The sequence below is a fragment of the Pseudorca crassidens genome, chromosome 15 (assembly GCF_039906515.1).
Source record: "Pseudorca crassidens isolate mPseCra1 chromosome 15, mPseCra1.hap1, whole genome shotgun sequence".
In the NCBI taxonomy this organism is placed as follows: Eukaryota; Metazoa; Chordata; class Mammalia; order Artiodactyla; family Delphinidae; genus Pseudorca; species Pseudorca crassidens.
This window is the reverse complement of record NC_090310.1, coordinates 22097479-22117809: the sequence shown is the minus strand read 5'-3', so window position 1 is coordinate 22117809 and position 20331 is coordinate 22097479. Positions and strand designations below refer to the sequence as shown.

The 20331-nt window shown below is 40.5% G+C and overlaps 2 protein-coding genes across 3 annotated transcripts in view; one reads left to right on the top strand and one right to left on the bottom strand.

Annotated features, from left to right (window-relative positions):
- The first annotated feature begins 6764 nt into the window (after positions 1-6764).
- ACSM3 (acyl-CoA synthetase medium chain family member 3) overlaps positions 6765-20331 on the top strand; it is a 28161-nt gene continuing 14594 nt past the window's right edge. Inside the window, 4 exon segments of the mRNA XM_067706485.1 lie at positions 6765-6974; positions 7556-7626; positions 7628-7771; positions 18731-18931. Of these exon segments, the coding sequence (XP_067562586.1) occupies positions 6774-6974; positions 7556-7626; positions 7628-7771; positions 18731-18931 (617 nt within the window). The 5' untranslated portion in view covers positions 6765-6773.
- Positions 9037-20331, bottom strand: part of ERI2 (ERI1 exoribonuclease family member 2) — a 40496-nt gene continuing 29201 nt past the window's right edge. The window contains exons 9-10 of one of the 2 annotated variants that reach the window (XM_067706456.1): positions 12854-12912; positions 9037-9575 (exon numbers count right to left, since the gene is read on the bottom strand). In XM_067706456.1, coding sequence (XP_067562557.1) covers positions 9527-9575; positions 12854-12912 — 108 coding nt within the window. In that variant the 3' untranslated portion in view covers positions 9037-9526. Of the gene's footprint in view, positions 9576-12853; positions 12913-20331 lie in introns of those variants that run through there. The other variant, XM_067706454.1, reaches the window with a different exon arrangement.

The following is a 20331-nucleotide window of genomic DNA, read 5'->3' as shown; positions in this document are numbered from 1 at the left end:
CCAGAGACCTGTGGGACTATCACCAAAAAAAAAAAGAAAAAAAATATAACATTTGTATCATCAGAATCCCAGAAGTTGAGAAAGCTAGGGCAGGGCTGCAAAATTACTCCAAGAAAGAATGGTTTAAAAGTTCTAAACTTTGGCAAGAAAAATAACCTATAGAATTTAGCAATATATAAAAATAATTATACACCAGGACCAAGTGGGGTTTATTCCAAGGAAGCAAGGCTGTTCAATATTTGAAAATCAATCAACGTAATCTACCTTATTAATAGGCTAAAGAAGAAAAATCACATGATGGTATTAATTGGTGCAGAATAGGCATTTGCCAAAATTTAAGACTTATTCATGATAAAAACTCTCTGGAAAATAGGAATGGTGTGGGAGAACTTCCTACACTTGATCAAGTTTTTTGTACATGCTCTTTATCAAGTTGAACATGAAAGACTGAATGTTTTCCCACTAATATCAGGAACAAGGCAGGGATGTCTGCTCTCAACACGCTTAATCAACATAGTGCTGGAAATTCTAGGCAGTCTAGTAAGGCAAGAAAAGGAAGTAAAAGGCATATAGATCTAAAAGGAAGAAGTAAGCCTGTCCCTATTTGCAGATGATATAATTATCTACATGGACAATCCCAAGGAATCAACAACAAAAAAACTCCTAGAACTAAAAAGGGGCCAATAAATTCCTCATTTTGTTTAAGTGAATTTGACTTGGGTTTTTGTCATTTGTAACTCAGTCATTTATTTATTTATTTACCCATCCAATATTTATTGAATGCCTAAAATTTGCCAACAACTGTTCTAGGCAATAGTGATACGTCCGCAAACAAAACAAACGCTTACTCATAAGGGTGGTAGTAAGAGATGTAAAAAGTTAAAACAGGTTAAAGAGACAAAAATGAGGGATGCTATTTTAGAAAATGTGACAGGGAAGACCTCTTTGATAGGACATCTCATACAATGAGGGATTTGGTAAAGGGGATATCCCAGGGAAGAGTGTTCTAGGCAGTGGGAACTGTAAGTTCAAAGATCTCAAGGCCGGGACATGTGTATGTTGCAGGAAAAGAAAGGGGGCTGATGTGGCTGCAGCAGAGTGAGGGAGAAGGGGAGAGGGCAGTGGGTCAGAGGTGACATTGTGCCAGATCATGCAGTTTCTTGTAAGGACTTGAGTTTTTACCCGGAGTAAACTAGGAAGTGCTGAAGGATGTGAGCAGAAGAACAACCTGATAGCATTTATGCCTTGTCCTGACCAGTTCAACAGGCCAAAAGATAAATACAGCAACTGGTTCACTGAGACCTAAAGCAACCTACACCTTACTTTCTTTCCTTTCCATTCAAAACAGCTTTATGTCTTCTTCCACCCCTTTTTCTTTCCTCCTTCTGAGAGAAAACTTCCTCAATCCCTTTACCGGACTAATCTCTCCAGCAACTTCACGGACACTTTTCCTCCTATAAATACATTACTTTCCCAGCTCCCCAGAAGCTTATGGTGTATGTAAATCATTAACTATAAAAGGGATAACCTTGGGGGATTGTGTAAACTTCCAGCATAAATTTAGCCCAGAACTTCTGCTCCTCCCTCCAGAATGTCTCCACCAATCCGGGCAAGGCACTCTGGGTATATCTTACTTCTTCCAACTGTCAGACTACTTTTCCCTCTTCTTTTGCTTACTACCAGGACCAAAGCAGATGTGAGAGGTCAAGTTTCAGGGATGCTCTCCTAGGAAGCAGATCTGCCATCATCTCCAGCTGTGTCGGAATCTGTCACTTTAGCGAGTATCACCTTATTTGTCTCCCATGTAAGGTTTTCTGGGCTGGCACATGTACTTTTGAGCAAAGATAACAAACAAGCAAACAAAACCAACAAATCGAATGCGCTCACTGAAATCTTGGGCGGCTGGGGTGTTGCTATCAGAATTTCTCAGTTGTTGTATAATACTATCTAGTAAGTAACCAGGAGTATGTACACACAAAAGGCTATAAACAGAGCAGCTGAGTTTTTTCATTTTAAGCTTTTTGTGCTATTTAATTGTTTAAAAACTATGTCCATATGTTAACTTGTTAAAATGTTTTAGAGGGGCTTCCCTGGTGGCGCAGTGGTTGAGAGTCCACCTGCCGATGCAAGGGACACGGGTTCGTGCCCCGGTCCGGGAAGATCCCACATGCCACGGAGCAGCTGGGCCAGTGAGCCATGGCCGCTGAGCCTGCGCGTCCGGAGCCTGTGCTCCGCAACGGGAGAGGCCACAGCAGTGAGAGGCCCGTGTACCGCAAAAAAAAAAAATGTTTTAGAAAAAAATTCATTTGAGTCCAAGTAGCAACTGAGTTTTTCACTGTACTGTCTACTTAACTCCCTACCCTGCTCAGTGGCAAATAGGAATCCATCTTCTGCATCATCCAGAAAGTATGCAAACTACCTCTAGGAAACTTTGAGAAACATATGCATGCAAACTCAGGGAAATAACCTGGGGGCAGCCACTTTTCTCCATTAGGTGGTCAAGCGTAGATCTAAAAACTCTGTATAGAAGTTTACATCAGGGTCTTGTTAGGTTGGGGAGAATAGTAGGGGCTTTGTCTTGCTTTGAGGCCATATATGCCAAGCCACTGTTATTACTTGGATTACTTGATGGGGAAAGTATTTATGGAGATGTGGGGAGGTGAACACCCCCTTGGCACTGCTGTTTAGATGGATGTAGAGGTTGCATTTCAGGTGAGACCTTAAATACATTCAAAAGCCCGTCTGACCAGTAGTGGTACTGTTTCTATTAGAAGAGTTTTCTGTGACTCAGTATAAAAATCTGAACTTACACTGGGAAACTTGTCTCAGCTCTTTTACCTACAAAGAATATTAGAAGCCTGGAAAATGTATGTTATGAAATGCTAAAATCACTGAAAAGACAGGAAAAGAACTTTGTTGGGAAAAAGGCAGTCTTAACAGTTTTGATGACAAGGATGTTGAGATTTTCTTTTCGGTGGAACAGAATGGTTAGGCTCGTTTTAAGCTCCAAATGACTGGTCAGTTTTCTTTTCAACGTATGTTTGAAGGATTCTGAATGCAGTGGAGAAAATAGTTTGAAATTTTCACTTTAATTGCAAAATAATGGAAATAATTCAAATGATGATTGATAGGGGACTGGCTTAAGATATTATGGTACAGCTGTTCAATGGAATGCCATGCAGCTGTTTAAAAAACAAAACAAGAAAGCAAAATGAGGACGATCTCTGTGTACTGATATGGAAAGCCATCCAAAGTTTTATTCTTAGAAAAAAAAAATTTAATGGACGAAGCAGTGTATATTTTAGGCTACATGTTATATAAAAGTGGTGGAGAAAAAAGAAACTAACAGTCATTTACTTGAATACACATAAAGAAACCCTGAAACGATACATAGAAATAATAGTAGTTTTCTGAGGAAGTGAGGGTGGGATGAAACTGACCAGCTGTGAGACTGGGGGTGGGAGGCAGATTTTTCACTGTGTACCTTGTATGATTTTTGAAGCATTTGAAGATATTATGCCCCAAAATTAAAAACAAAGTTACAACACTAAAATCTTAGTGGTGACTACTTAACTTCTTCTTTCCCACTGAAGTAAGTTGTTAATTCTGTTAAGAAGGGAGAGACCTGCCGAATGTGCAGGATGTAACTTGCCATCAAAGAGCAGAGAAGGGTGGTCCCTCTTACTCAACCCCCACTGCCAAAAAGAATGATGCTTGAAGATTCAGGGGCTTATTTCTGTTCTAAAGAGCAGCCTCTTCTAGAGCCTGAGAGAACTGCCAAGGGATCTCTGGTTAACACTTTTCCTCCCACGGCCCTCAGATAAGAGAACAGTGACGCGTAATACTTTACTAAACCTGAACTTTTAGAAAAATCTTATTTTGGGAATGCTTCCTCTCAATTTTCCTGCATATTAATGTTTCATATCACTCCAGTTCTGAGCTGTTATCAATATAGATTAGCACTATCCACAAGAATTTTCTGCAATGATAGAAACGTTTTGTGACTGCACTGACCTGTATATGGTAGCCACTGGCCACATGTGGCTATTAAGCCCTTGAAATGTAGCTGGTGTGGCTGAAGAACTGATTTTTAAATAGTATTCAAATTAATCTAAATTAGCCACATATGAACAGTGCAAGTAGTCATACATTTCTGGTTAAAGCAGGAGAGGCACTTCTCAGGTCTGCTATAATTCTGAGTTATTGGAAAAAAAACCAAAAACTGTGTGCAAAAGTTCTGCCTTCTGAAAAAGTCATTTACTGATTCAGCAAATATTTATTAAGCACTTACTATGGGTCAAATACTATTATAATTCCCATGAACGTAACAAACAACGCCCATACCCTCAAAGACTTTACATTCTAGTGCAAAGATTAGCAAACTATGGCCCGTGGGCTAAATCCAGTCCTCCCCTTGCTTTCGTACAACCAGTGAAACAAGAATGATTTTTGCATTTTTAAATATTTGGAAAAAATCAAAAGAGGAATAACAATCCATGACACATGAAAAGTACCTGAAATTCAAGTTTCAGTAGCCATAATTCGTTTTTTTAGTAACACAGTTACGCTTATTTATTTATGTGTTGTCAGTGGCTGCTATCTCAACCAGAATGGAGCTGAGCTGTTGCAACAGAGATCAAAGGGCCCACAAAGCCTAAAATATTTATTATCTGGCCCTGTACAGAAAAAGTTTGCTGACTCCTGTTCTAAGGGATAGTAATATGCTAGGCACCATGATAAGCACTTTGCATGCATTATCTCATTTAATCTTTGGGATGACTCTCTGAGGGAGGTTCTATTAGTCTCTATGTTGGTAAAATGTAAAATTGGGGCCTGAAAATGGGTATTTCTAACAAGTTTCCAGGTGACGCTGTTGCTGCTTGTTCACGGATCACAACCTATAGATCAGTGATTCTCTGCCTTGGTTGCACATTAGAATCCTCCAAGGAAATTTTTTAAAATGTGATTCCCAGGCCCTAACCCCAGAGATTCTGATTTAATTGCTTCATGTCCCAAGCATCAGTACATTTATAAAGCTTTCCTCATGACTCAAATATATAACCAGGGTTGAGAATCACTACTCTAATGAAATCCTACTGAACTATAGTAAAGAGAAAATTCAAAGACCAACGGTCTAGTTCTAACTCTCATATCACATTAAAGCAAGTTGCTTCCCCTCTCTGGGGCCGTGTTTTCTTTGCAGGTGAAAAATGAGTAGGCTCAAATCAGATGATCTCAGAGGGCTCAATCTCACTGCCTTGTCAGGTCCTCACACAAATAGGTTGGAGAGTCAGAAGAAGTACCCAGGTCTCCCCATGCATTGGGTGCAACAGAATGCTGCCCAAATGCCAGGTCCATTTAGGCTAAAATTTATGGCTGGCGTCCATTATTAATTATTGTTTGGCAATTTATCAATACAGAAATGCTTCCACATAGATACTCTGCCTTACATACCATACAGTTAGAATTGCAGTTAAAAATGATGATTTAATGATTGTGAGAGTAGTGTTTCATTGTAGGAAATTCAGAAGATTACAGAAAGTATAAAAGAGAAAACCCTATAATCCCTAGAACAGTGTTTTTAAACAGCCTCATTTATGAGACCTCAGCCAACTAAATGCCATTGTGATCAAATGATTTCCCACAGAAGCCGGGAAGGCTGGGTGGCCCAGAGAGGCCTCCCCGACAAAAGTCCTGAAGGCTAAAGCCCTATTACTATATCTCTGGTAAAGATCCAAGCCTGGACTCAAAGATAGCGTGGGCTCCTATTTGGAGTATGGGAACCGTACCCTAAAAACTAGAGGATCTTTGACAGTGCTTTCATGCATAGTTGGTACTGAGCTACCTCAGTTTCTTCATCTATGGATTATCCACTGTGAAAAATTCTCCTAAACATTTCTGCACTCCTTTTGAAATCTGTAGGTGAAAGATATTAGATTAAAAGCTTAACCCTTTGCTTTCACTGAGAGTAACTGGGTAACCCAGATCTTTACTTCTTTAGAAATGTATATGGGAGGCAATAGCCTTAGTAGTCAGAAGAATGGCCTGGGACCAGACAGTTCTGGGTTCAAAGCCAACCAATGCCTCTGTTACAGACCGAATGCTTGTACCCCACTCCAAACCAGTTCTTATGTTGAAGCCTTAACCTCCAATGTGATGGTATTTGGGGATAGAGCCTTTGGAAGGTATTAGGTTTAGATGAGGTCATGACAGTGAGGCCCCTGATGGGATTAGTATCTTTCAAGAAGAAGAGAGACCAGAGCTCGCTCTCTCTCTACCATGTGAGGACACAGAGAGAAGGCAACAATCTGCAAGCCAGGAACAGAGCCCTCACCAGATAACTGAATCAGCCGGCAGCTTGATCTAGGACTTCCCAGCCTCCAGAACTGTGAGAAATAAATGTCTGTTGTTTAAACCACACAATGTATGTTATTTTGTTATGGCAGCCAGAGGTGACTGAGACAACCTCTTACTCATCATTTTCTCTATCTGCAAACAGATGATCTTATCCACTTCACAGGGTTACGCTGAAGATTTCATGATAAATTGTATGTAAGTAAGACACTGAGCAAAGTGTTTGGAACATAGTGAGTTCTCAGAAAATGGTACTTTTATGATGATTAACAATAATAAAACTTAGTTGTTTGGAGACATGGCTACCTTCAAGCCAGAAACAAATGCATGTCTTTCTGCTTGTCTTTTAGATGAGTTGGTCTCTGTAGAAATCCTGAGTGCTAAAACATTCAGCAGGACTGAGGCTAGCTCTTGTCACCATGCAGATATTACTTTGTGCCAAGTATTTTCAGTGCCTAGCAATTCCTTGTTCTTTGAGAGCATTGCATAAAGATTATAGAACAGTAATCCCTCAGGATTTCTCCAACTATGAATCCATGAAGCAGGACTTTAAACTAGAGATTCCAGAGTATTTCAACTTTGCTAAAGATGTCCTAGACCAATGGACCAATATGGAAAAGGTTGGAGCAAGGGCCAGTCAGACTGCAGTTTCTTAACTGTGAGTGATTTTACCCCAAGGGACAGTTGACAATGTCTGGAGACAATTTTGTTGCCATGACTTGGGGGAGGGTGTGTGCTAATGGGTAGAGGCCAGGGGTGCTGCTAAATATCCTGTAATGCACAGGACATCTGGTTCAACATGTTAAGAGTTCCATGGTCGAAAAAGCTTGGGTTACAAAAATGTACGATTATAGGTTAATTTTTTAAAAAACAAAAAGGAGTAGAGTGAAAAGTGAATCCAAGAGTAAGAAATGGTAGGAAATGAGGCATAGAAAGTGCATTGAGAGAAATACAGAGGGATGCAAGAATTCTAACTTTATGGAAAGAAAAAGGCTAAATGAGAAATGATGTATGCTGGAAGAAGTGACATGGCTCCCAACATCTAGAAATAAGGACTCCAGAGTTATTCCCAAATACTACAAGTATGTCCTAACTAATGACCTGTGAATTTTCTTCAGAGAAAATATACCACTAAGTCAGCTGAAACAGAATTTAGCTGCACAACCACCTTTAAATCTATGACTGATTTGTCTTTCCGCAGGCTGGAAAGAGACCTTCCAATCTAGCCTTCTGGTAGATAAATGGAAATGGAGAAGAAGTGAGATGGAGTTTGTAGAATGGGATCTTTTTCAAGGAAATTTGCAAATATACTTACAGAAGCCTGTGCCCTGCAAAGGGGAGATCGAGTAATTGTGATTCTGCCCAGGATCCCCGAATAGTAGCTTGCATATGTAGCCTGTCTGCAAACAGGCTAGTAGTGTTTGCGATCTGATCATATTTAAACTATGGTGGATGAGAGATTTTCCAAAACGTGTAAGTAATCACGAGACATTTGTTTTGGCAAATTATTTGAGGAACTATACAAAATATAGTATTATTCTCACGAACCTTGGAAATGTGTTGGAAACATGCCATATCTTTTAACCTAAACTATGAGTTGGGTTTTTCATAATGAAACAAGTTTAAGCGAATGCCAATCAACAACTGAATACCTTTATACCTACTGCTTTTCTCCTCCTATAGGACCCATGGTCATCTGTAACTCAATCAGTCCCAAACTCAAGGAACCCACCCTAGTTTTTGTTTCAAACCTTTATTTGTCTCCTGGTTAATTACCATTAATCTGGTGCCCTAAGCCAGGCATCTGCTACTCCTCCTTCCTAATCAGTTCCTACTTGTAAATTTGACTTCCTACATGCCTCCTCTTCTCCAACTTCATTGCCATTGCCTTACTTCATATCTTTACCGTCTCCTGAGTGCATTTTCCCAAAAGAATCCCTAATTCTGGTCTTGTGTGTGTCCACACCCCACCTCAATCCAATTCATAGCCAGTGTTCTTTCTAGAGCACATATTTTTATCCTTTTATTTTGCTGCTTGATATTATCTAATAACTCCCTGTTGCCCACCAGATAAAATCTGAACTTCCTTAGGTGTGTCATGGAAGGCTCTAGCTATCTTCCCTTTATTTTTCTCATTTCCCCACCCTCATACTCTTTGCTCCAACCACGTCAAATGGTTTCCTATAAAGTTTGTGATCTTTCTCATCTCCTTGATTTTGTGCACACTATTTCCTATGCTTAGAAAGCCTTTCATTCACACCTAACCACCTGGACAACTTCTATTAGACTTTAAAGTCTCAGCTCTAATGTCACCTCTCAGCAGCCCCACCCTGATGTCCCAGTCTAGATGCTTTCTTTTTTGGGATCCCCCAAAGAAATACACATGTGTTTCTATTTTAACCTATACAGTATTATCTGGCGATACTATTTGTTTATAAATCTGTCATTCTCATAGGACTATGAAAGCTCCTAAAACGCAATGACTGATATATTCATCTCTATGTATCCAAAGATTGGCATACAGTAAGTCTCAGTGAAATATGTGTTGAATTAACATCCTTATTATCATAATAAATCATTATGTTAAGTAACCATTCTTAATTTATTATAATCATTGGCATTTGAGGAGAGCTATATGCTCTAATCTCATGTGTACATGTAAATTATACACTGGAGTTGCACAGTCCTCTTTTGCACGGTTTTTTAACAAAATGACTGCTTTCGTGAATGCTGCTTAAGCTCACTGTCTTAGTAACAGACTACTTGATTACCAGGACCAGAAATCCATTCATATTAATTCAATAATGAAGGAAAATTATCGAACATCTACTGGAGAATCTTACAGGGGAAAAGAGTGCAGAAAGAAAAACTGGCCTCTACAAGAGAATAGGCTATTCGTCAGGCAGCTTCTGTCTCTTTCACTCTGAAGTCACAGGGCCTCTTGCCTTGCCTCTGCCTTTCTCAAGCACCTGCTCCAAAAAAAAACAATCACCTACTCCTTTGACCTCTTCTTTCTTGCTAACACATTGTTTCTCTTCATTTTGGTTGGTGCATGGCTTTGATTTTCCAGGCAAATGTCTCAGGCCTTAACACTGTAGGTCGCGTCCACGAATCTACTCAGTCTCTTAAAATTTAAGGCAAAATCTGATTGGCACAGCTTGGCTTAGGCCAATCAGAAGTTATCAGAGGCAGCTTCAACTGATAAAGCTTGGTTACTGGGGCTGTGGGCAGAAGGAAGGCAGATTCTCTTAGAAGAGAGAATGAGAGGGAGGCAATAAATGGTAAATCTAATATACTAATAGTGCTAGTCTTCAGGGCAGAATAAGAAATGAGCTCATGGGCTTCCCTGGTGGTGCAGTGGTTGAGAGTCCGCCTGCCGATGCAGGGGACGCGGGTTTGGGCCCTGGTCCGGGAGAATGCCACAGAGCGGCTGGGCCCGTGAGCCATGGCCGCTGAGCCTGCGCGTCCAGAGCCTGTGCTCCGCGACAGGAGAGGCCACAGCAGTGAGAGGCCCGTGTACCGCAAAAACAAAAACAAAACAAAAAAAGAAATGAGCTCATAGTTGGAATTTCCTAATAATTTTTCCCTTTTAATAAGCCTTAGCTAATTTAAATATCTGCAAGTTGTTTATGTATTACATAGGGCTATATACATATATGATAAAGAAAGGCAAAGGAATGGTTAACACAATATTCTGGATCATGGCTACCTGATAATTTGGGGTAGAGCACACAGAGGGCATCAAACATATTGTTAAATTCTCTTTTTTAAGCTAGATGGTGGATAATTCTTATTTTCATATTTTTTAAAGGAAATTGTAGATATACACTACATGAATTCTGTTGCACAGTTGGTATTTTTTGCAATAAAAAAAGAAAAATGTATAATTGAACAGTGTCTTAGGAGGAGTCTTAAAATGTTTGGAAATGCATTACTAAAGGGGAGAGTAGTGAGATAACTGTTACTGTGCTTTCAAAAAAGAAAATGTACATAGTACTAAAAGGGATAATATTAAAATATAGCATTTGAAATCAGAATTACTGGGAACTTGGAGAAATGTAAGTTCTTCAGCTCTGCCCAAGATTTACTGGATCTAAAACTAGGGTAGAGATATACAAAACCCAGAAATCTATGTTTTAATAAGCCCTCCAGGTGATTCTGATACATGTTCAAGTTTGAGAACCACCGAGCTAGAGGAAGTGAGCCTTTATCTTACTGGGGGCCCAGAGAATGACGAGACCTTGGTAAACTGAGGAGATCTGGCCACTGGTCACTAATTGGCTTATGTTAGTGTGTGGAGAGTGGAGCTCTGCATCTTGAGGGAGGCCTCTCATTACCATGTTTATGATACAAGGTATATAAAATGATATTACCAACTTATTAATTTGCCTGAAGGGCCAAAAGACTGGCATGAGTAGCCCCCTCTCTCCCTGTTAACAGACCTACATGAGAAGAAACAATTTAGCCAGAAGTTTGTTTAGTGGACAAAACAAGTAACTTTCATAATTCAATTTCTTGGCACTGGGGTTTGAAAGCCCAGTTCATCCACCCATCTCTTTATACCCACAATCCTTTCAAGCAGTAAGTGTTTACTGGTCACCTGCTATGTTTTAGGAGCTGCGGGGTTTAGGGTCCAGTGGGAAAGAGTCATGAGTCACGTAAACACATAGTGTGACAAGTGCTACAAAGAAAATAACACAGGAGCCATCAGAATGCATAAGAGCAGTATCACTATAGACTGAGAGAAGGTCAGGGGGATATTTAAGCTGAAACCTGAGGGATGAGTCAGCCAGTGGGAGAAGGCATGGGTAATGGGAGCATTCTAGGCAAATGGAAAAGTTTCTACAAAGGTCCTAAGGCAAGAGATAATTTGTAGATTTGAGAAAATCAAAACCGTCCAGTGTGAATGTAGGTACTGGCTAGGGGCCGCCTCATTCCAGGGACGATAGTAAGTGAAATCCCCTAACAGAGACTTCTCCTCCAGACAGGCTTGGATGAGTACTGTCGGGATTTGCCCTAGTAAGTCTCCTTTTTCTATGTTCTGTGGCTGCAATATCCCTTTCTGAGACCAATTCTATATTAATATATCATATATCAGGTTATGGTTTAATCTTGCTTCTCTGTGAATCATTATGTCTGTTTACACTGACTATGAATATCTCTGTTCTGATCTATTTTATGTTGAGTTTAAAGTTTAGCTCCTGGAAGTCAATCTATTTCCGTTATTTCCAAGTTCTCAGAGAGATATGCTCTATAGTCAGTCCCCAGTGCCAACAACAAGCTCATATCACATTTTAGTTTTCAAACTCTTTTGTATGTATTGTAGGCCAAATCCCTTTACAACAGAGCCCTCAGTATATAATTATTAAAAAATATTAATTGCCAAGAATTTGTTCCTTTAAGTAATATTTACCACAAAAAGCTAGTATAACACCCAATCTCAGCCTACAGGTCTTGAAGAAGTTTCTATAATGTACGTGGTCCCTCTGGAATTATAATAAACGTTCACTCATTTGTTCATTTTATCTTCACAAGAGCTTTATGATTAGGAAGGGGAAGTCTCATTTTATAAACAGGGAAGGCAAAGCTTTCATAGATGGGGGAAAAGGAACATTGTCATTTGCCCAAAGGCATTCAGAAAGTCAGTGTAGAGCCCAGTGCACTCTCTAGAACTTTCTAGAAGTTTTACAAAATTTTGAAATAGGAACAGTTCTTAAAAATCAACTATACTCCAATAAAAAATTTTTAAAAGTCATTTAGGTGGGGGAAGTCAGCATCATGGCAATGTGAGATGTTTCCTTTGTTTCTCCCCTTCAATTTACAACTAGTAAAACATATATAACTCTACAAAGGTTCCTCTGCTCAGTACACCGGAACACCAGAGAGATCCACACATCTGTACATCTGAAGGTGGGTGGAATGGCACATAGGAGGTGGAATCGAGGGAACAGTGGAGGGGGTGCCGTAACCCTGGCCCTCCGGCCCATCAGTGGATGAAGAACCCAGTGGTAGCAGGGGAGGTGGTGCACACAACTCCAGCTTCCCAGCTGAAGCAGCACATGCAGCCAAAGGGACCCAGGCAGCAGCAGCAGCAGCAGGGCCTGCGACCCTGGCCCCACCAGCCACAGTGGTGCCCAAGACTCCAGCTGCCCTGCCCAAGGCCGTAGTGCCCGCAAACCTGACAAGCCCAACAACCCCAGATGTGGCCAAGGTGCCTGCCATCCTGGTGCCCCAGGGGTGACCTGAGCAACAGCAGCAACACTGGCAGCAGCAAGGCACCAAGGACCCCAAAGGCACAAGCAGAGACAATGAGGGCTCCAGTGACACCTCTGGCAGGGGTGGTGAAGGGTGGAAAATACTGATTCGACAATACAGTCACGGGCAGGTCAGGTTAGGGAAACCAAAGACTTGTGCTATAGTGACACCTACTGGAAAACAAAAGAAAGTCCTCTAATTACCAACCTGTTGAATCGTTAGAATCAAAGTAAACAAATCTTACCTAATAAGAAAGGTGTTCACGCCTTCAAATGGGTGGGCAGAGGAACAAGTCATCAGGCACTGTGAAAAAGCACAGTGGCAAGGTATCAGGAAAGAAAGTGACAGTTCTCTAGAAACCAAACTTAAACTCACGGAAGATTGCAATCTGATAGAGAACTAAAAATAGCTGTCATACAGAGTGAAGTAAGTCACAAAGAGAAAAACAAATACCGTATGCTAACACATATATATGGAATCTAAAAAAAAAAAAAAATTGTCATGAAGAGCCTAGGGGCAAGACGGGAATAAAGATGCAGACATACTAGAGAATGGACTTGAGGACACAGGGAGGGGGAAGGGTAAGCTGGGACAAAGTGAGAGAGTGACATGGACATCTATACACTACCAAACGTAAAATAGATAGCTAGTGGGAAGCAGCCACATAGCACAGGGAGATCAGCTCGGTGCTTTGTGACCACCTAGAGGGGTGGGATAGGGAGGGTGGGAGGGAGGGAGACGCAAGAGGGAAGAGATATGGGGACATATGTATACGTATAACTGATTCACTTTGTTATAAAGCAGAAACTAACACACCATTGTAAAGCAATTATACTCCAATAAAGATGTTTTCTTAAAAAATGATCTATAAGAAAACTCAGAAAGTCATTTCAATGAGCTCAGGAATAAAATTAATGAGCAGGAGGAATATTTTACGAAAAGACTGAACCTCTAAAAAGGAAACAAATAGAAATTCTGGAGGCAAAGAACTCAATAAATGATATAAAGAATGCAATAGAAAGCATTGAAAATAGAGCAGACAATATGGAAGAAAGAATCAGCAAGCATGAGTACAGAAATCTAGAAATGACCCAGGATGGAGAAGAGAGAAAATTAAGTTTTTTGTTGTTGTTTCTTTAATGAATAATTTCTAAGAGAACCATCTCATTCCATTAGGAAGGCAACATAAGGAGATGAGAGCGAGAAGCGAACAGAGAGTTTATTTAAAGAAATAATAGCTAGAACTTCCCAAACCTGGGGAAGGAACTGTATTACAAGTCCAGGAAGCTAATTACCTTAATTACGTACAAGTCCAGGAAGTTAATGACCAGGAAGCTACTTACCTCAATGCAAGAAAAAAACCTTATCCAAAACACATTATAGAAAACTGTCAAAAGTTAATGATAAAGAATTTTAAAGGCATCCAGGGAAAAAAGACAGTAACCTAAAAGGAACCCCCACTAGACTATCAGCAGATTTCTCAGCAGAAACTCTACAGGCCAGAGGAAAGTGAAATGACATACTCAAAATATTTAAAGATACAAACTGTCAGCCAAGAATACTCTATCCAGCAAAGTTTTCCTTCAGATATAAAGGAGAAATAAAGGCTTTCCCAGGCAAACTAAAGCTGAGGGAACTCACCGCTACACCTGCCTTAGAAGAAATGTTGAGAACTTCTTGAAGATGGTGGAGTAAGTGTACCCGGCACTAATCTCCCACCTGAACACATCAAAAATACATCTACATGTGGAACAATTCTCACTAAAACTAATTGGAAACTGACAGAAGGACTCCTGTACAACTAAGGCTGTAAGAAAGACACACACACAATTGGGTAGGATGGGAAAAAAGGGGATTGGGTTGGGACCTGTGCCCCTGGAAGGGAACTTAGAGGAAAAGGGAGATTCCTTGGGTGGACACCTGCCCTAGGGAGTGAGTAGGTCAAGCCACAGACTGGGCACCTCAGCCCTGGGGACCTGTGGAGGAGACAAGACCCACTGGCTGCTTGGAGAGCCACTGGGACAGACAGAAAGCCTGGAGAAGCTTGGATTCCACTTGTGAGGAGCACACAGGGGCTGGTTTGCCCGCAGGCAGGGCAGAGAGAGGTCTACCCTGGTGGCTATCAGGTTTTGGGAGACCACCTCACCGTGCACCCCAGCCCAAGCTGACCAGCTCCCCCTCACTCCACACCACAGCATGGCACTACATCTAGGGCAACCATAACAGGGAAAAGACACAGTGATGGGCTGCATCTGAATGAAGCCACAGACACCTACTTATATTAATGCATCTATGTGGAATCTAGAAAAAATGGTATAGATGACCTTATTTGCAAAGCAGAAATAGAGACACAGACATAGAGAACAAATGTATGGATACCAAGGGAGAAAGGGGTGGGGTGGGAGGAATGGGGAGATTGGGACTGACACACATACACTATTGATAACTATGTATAAAAGAGCCAACTGAGGGGAACATACGGTATAGCACAGGGAACCCTACTTAATGCACTGCGATGTCCTAAATGGGAGGGAAATCCAAAAGGCAGAGGATATATGTATATGCATGGCTGATTCATTTTGCTGTGCAGTAGAAGCTAACACAACATTGTTAAGCAGCTATACTCCAATAAAATCTAATTTAAAAAATCAAAACAACAGCAAGACATCACTGTACACCTATTAGAATGACTATTATCAACAAGACAAGGAATAACAAATGTCGGAGAGGATGTGGAGAAAAAGGAACTCTCATACACTGTTGGTGGTACTGTAAATTGGTGCAGTTACTATGGAAAACAGTATGGAGATTTCTTCAAAAAATTTAGAACTACCATATGACCCAACTATTCCACTTCTGAGTATTTACCTGAAGAACATAAAAACACTAATTTGAAAAGATATATGATGTCTATACATTTATACAAAATAACAACTGTGAAGCAGAAACGGGCATTTCATTTCTGGAAGTTTTGAACTTTTTTTTTTTTTACACGAAACTTAAATATTAGTAGGTATCCTCCTCAGAGAGGCCATCCCCAGCCAACCTATCTAGAACAGTTCCTCCCCTTACCTTCACCCAAAGTGCTCATTCTTTATTTTTTTAAACAAATTTATTATCATCTGATATTGTATATGTGTTTCCAGTCTGTCTAGAATGAGGGCAGGCACCTCTGTCCATTTTGTTTTCTACAGTATCCTTAGCACTTAGAAAAGTGTCCACCACATAGTAGGCTTCAATATACTTTTTTAGTGAATAAAGGTATCCACTGTATTTATCATTGTTACTGAGTCCAAGCTCGCTCTGCTCACTGCAGGACAGGCCGATAAATCAGGAGACGAGGTGTTAAGGCAACTAATAGAGACTTTTTTCGGAAAGCTGGCAGATGGAGAATATGGCGGACTATGGTCCCCAAAACACCATCTTATTGGGGTCTGGATGCCAGTTTCTTTTAAAGAACAGGGAGGGGGATGAGGTGAGGAAGTAAAGTAAAAAGGCCATTTATCTTGCAAAACATCTCCTCGAATGGCCTGCATTGGGGAGGGGATGTGTTAATTTCTTCTTTTCTGCAGCCATTCACAGGTGGCCAGGGTCAGAGTGTCTCTCTGTGCGCTGAACTAAGGCACTTTAGTTTAACAGTCAGGCAGGGGGGCAGGGTTCCCTGTGGCAGGCCATTATGTGTGCTTACAGCTATAGACAGTGATTGTAATAACAAAAGCAACGAAAAGCAAAAGTTAAAGAAACAGATCCAACAAGAAGTCAGAATTGGCTCTTCCCTGTTACATAATCATCTAGGACATCGCTCCAGAGCAATACCAGAAGATTGTTTTATATTTAAAGTAAACAGTGTAATGCTTCCCAAATGATAATTTGGATAGGAAGATGTTTAATAGGTAAGACTGATCACTGTTAATAGATTCCTTTAAAGATATTTTAGGAATTATGTATTGGCAGAACTTAATTATCTAAGGGTAATGTGTTTAAATAAAGTACTTCTCCTTGGTCATGAAATGTCAACAGTGGGTTTGTTGTAAGTGCCTTTAAATTATGGAAAAGTGTTGGCCATGGCAGGCTTACTACTTATCTCTAGGTGCAACATCTCTAAGGAATAACCTTGGAGTTAAAGCCTCATAAAAATTGCTGCATTGCTTTGATTAGAAAGGGAAGATATTCTAAAGAACCTTATGTTTTGGTCCTGGTTGTCTGTTTCTTGAAGGACTCCATGGGAGGGACTTGTCCTTTCCAAAATGGAAAGATGAGCCAGTGTCAAGAGTCCAAGAATGGGACTTCCCTAGTGGCTCAGTGGTTAAGAATCCTCCTGCCAGTGCAGGAGACACGAGTTTGATCCCTGGTCTGGGAAGATCCCACATGCCACAGAGTAACTAAGCCCGTGCACCACAACTACCGAGCCTGCGCTCGACAGCCCGCAAGCCACAACTACTGAGTCTGTGTACCACAACTACTGAAGCCCGAGGTGCCTAGAGCCTGTGCTCTGCAACAAGAGAAGCCACCGCAATGAGAAGCCCACGCACTGCAACGAAGAGTAGCCCCCGCTCACCGCAACTAGCGAAAGCCCGCACGCAGCAATGGAGACCCAACACAGCCAAAAATTTAAAAATAAATAAAAAGTTTTAAATAAATAAAGAGTCCAGGAATGACCAGATATATGTTCTTCAAAATTCCTTGCCTGCTGTGTCACTAGGAAGAGGAAAAACCATTATAAACTAAATGCCTTCCACCCCTACTTGAAGGTCTGGAATTTGAGTGGTGGAATCTGGAACACAGATAGAGACAGAGATAGAAATATGATACAGATACAGATATATTCTTGAAAGTCCATTAATCCTTAGAGAATATAATAGCTAAATTTTATTCAGTACTGTTCTAAGCTCTACATGCATTTTAACTCATTTAGTCCTTAATAATCCTATAAAGAAGGTAGTGTTATTATAATCCCATTCTACAGATGCAGAACCTGAAAATCCCAGAGGTGAAGTAGTCTTGCTCAAGGCCAAGCACTAAGAGTGTCTGGCTCCAGGACACACTCTTAACCATTACACTACACCTTACAGTGTAATTTACAGCAGGTGGGGAGTAGAAGCACAGGAGAGATAAATGTCTCAATCCTTCTCTTTGGAAAGAAACCATAAAATATTCATGTATGTTTTAAGAGGCACTGAACCGAAGTGGTTAAATGTACAGCTCTGAAGTCAGGCTGCAGGGTTCAGTCCATGCACTGCCACTTGCTACTTCAGTGATCTTGGGCATATTATTTATAGGGTGGACTAAGAATGCCACCTGCTATATCAGCAAACAAAGGATGTTGTGGCCATCAAGCCATCAGCCACTGTAGCTGCCCCTGATGGTAATGCCCTGAGGGAACTCAGGATGGGAAAGAAGAGGATCTTGGCCCTAGACAGTTGAGGTGCCTATCAAAGGAATGATTTCAGTGAGCCCAGACTCTTGCATCTTCCCATACACAGAAAAGCACTAAATTCATTAACTTGAGATGTCAGGTTTTCTTTAATTAACAGTAATCTTTTGATGTTCCAACTACCTGGTTTTTGTTGTAAAAACCACCCCCATATATCCCGGCTTCTCCCTTCACTTTTTGGAGCAGTCCCTCAGAGCTATCTGAGAGGCTGCTCCCAGGCTTACATCCTGAGAAAGTCCTCCCAATAAAACATAATTCTCAACTTTTATGTTGTGTATTTTCTTTTTAGTTGACAATAGCTTTTGAGTTTTGTGTTTTTTGGTAGGGATTAAATGTTAAAACATGCAAAACACGTAAACAGCACCTGGCACTCAAAGTACTAAATAAATGTTGGGTAATATTACTTTTCAGTCAAAACCCTCTTCAAGCTGAATGTTATGAATGGTCTCCAGATAGAAGATAATTATCCAGGATTTAATACCCTTTCATGTTAGGTCAAAAGGGTCATAGACTTTGAGATCCCTTGAAAGGCAAAAGCATAATAATGAAAGGAAGACAGACACCTTGCCTAGAAAACCAACTAACTCACTCTGAGAAATACAGAATGTACATGAGTTATCTACACTACCCTAACATGGTGAAGGAAATCCTTTCTAAACATTTTCTTTTCTTCTCCTTTAGGGACAGTTTTAATCCAGGAACCACTCAGATGACCCAGAAAGACATCCTCTACCGACTACCATCTTCAAAATCAAAGTGCATTATTACCAATGATGTTTTAGCTCCAGCAGTAGATGGTGTTGCATCTAAATGTGAAAATCTGCACTCCAAGATAATTGTGTCTCAGAGCCCCAGAGAGGGATGGGAGAACCTCAAGGAGATGATGAAGTGAGTAGCCATAATTGTTGTAGAACAGCTTCCCAAGAAGAAACGCAACATTGATAAGACAGTCAATCCATGACTGACCAGAAAAATGAAAATTAAAACGATAGACAAAAATTTAATTAAATTCTTGGACTCTTGACAAAGGGAACAACTGGTGATTATTCCTGCACTTATAGTGCAAAGCTCTGAGGCAATAAGGAGCTGGCAGTGTTTTTCATAGGTTGGGATCTCAAGGAAGCACACCCTAAGACAGAGATTAGTTGTGTAAGAAGTTTGCTGAGGAGTTATCTTGCATTAAACACCTGTGAAAGAAAGGGAAAGATGTGGGATTGTACTTCCAAAAAAGCCCTCAGCCAGCCTACTGAGATCTGTGGAGTTTGGATAGCCCTTCAAAGCTCTGCCCAGCTAAAGCAAGAGGTCCTATGCTGATCAGTAACTGGGTATGGGCTGTCCTTAGGAGGCATGACCTTGAGCAAGGCAGCTGTCTTCAGTCAAGGTAGTATCTAAAGAAGGATCCTAGCTCCTGGAGGGAGTATGTTTTAAATCCTGAAGCAGGATCTAGGAGGTGCATCACAGCATCAACCACAGAGCTGTTATCTCCCAGGGAAATTGGTAACAGTCAATCCTTCTTTGTAGGCTGCATCATTCCCTTGATGACAGTAACATTTCTATCAGGTTATAGTATGAAGAATATTTAATGGATGCAATTACAAAACTGAATTATACTGACGTTCAAGCCCTGCTCTGGGGTGCTTCCTGGGGTCACTTGGAAATCTCGCCAAGTATTGGTTATATTTTAGCTTTAGGGTGGCAGCAAATTCCCTTTCTGGAATGAGCTTCCTACCTTTACTCAATGATTTTGGAGCATGCTGGCAACTATGGACTTGTTCCTACCTCTTTTAAAATAGTTAACACTTATTGAGTTATCAAAGGCCAAATTCTGTTCTAATAAAAATGTTATAATTGCACAATAGCTAACATTTATATGGCACTGATTATGTGCCAAAAACGAATCCAAGCACTTCAGATATATTAACTCATTTAAATATCACAACAACCTAGGGAGTAGGAACTATAATTATACAGATGAATAAGGTCAAATGCTAGGATCTGGCAGATCTGGGCTTCAAACTTAGGCAGTCTGGTTTCTGAGCCCACATACCTAACTGCTATGTATAATGCTTCTGAGGGACTGGTACACTAAACCTGCCTTAGGTTTCAAGAGTAACCATATCTATGATAGAAGGATAGGTACACAGCTATAGTACTAACTTTTTTTAAAGAAAAAAATTATGGAATTATAGCCTAAACATTTGGTTTATCTTTGTTAGGATTTAAAAATAGCTTTTCTATATTTCTCATGGCTGGATATTTCTGATTCATTCATTCTCAGCTCAATATTC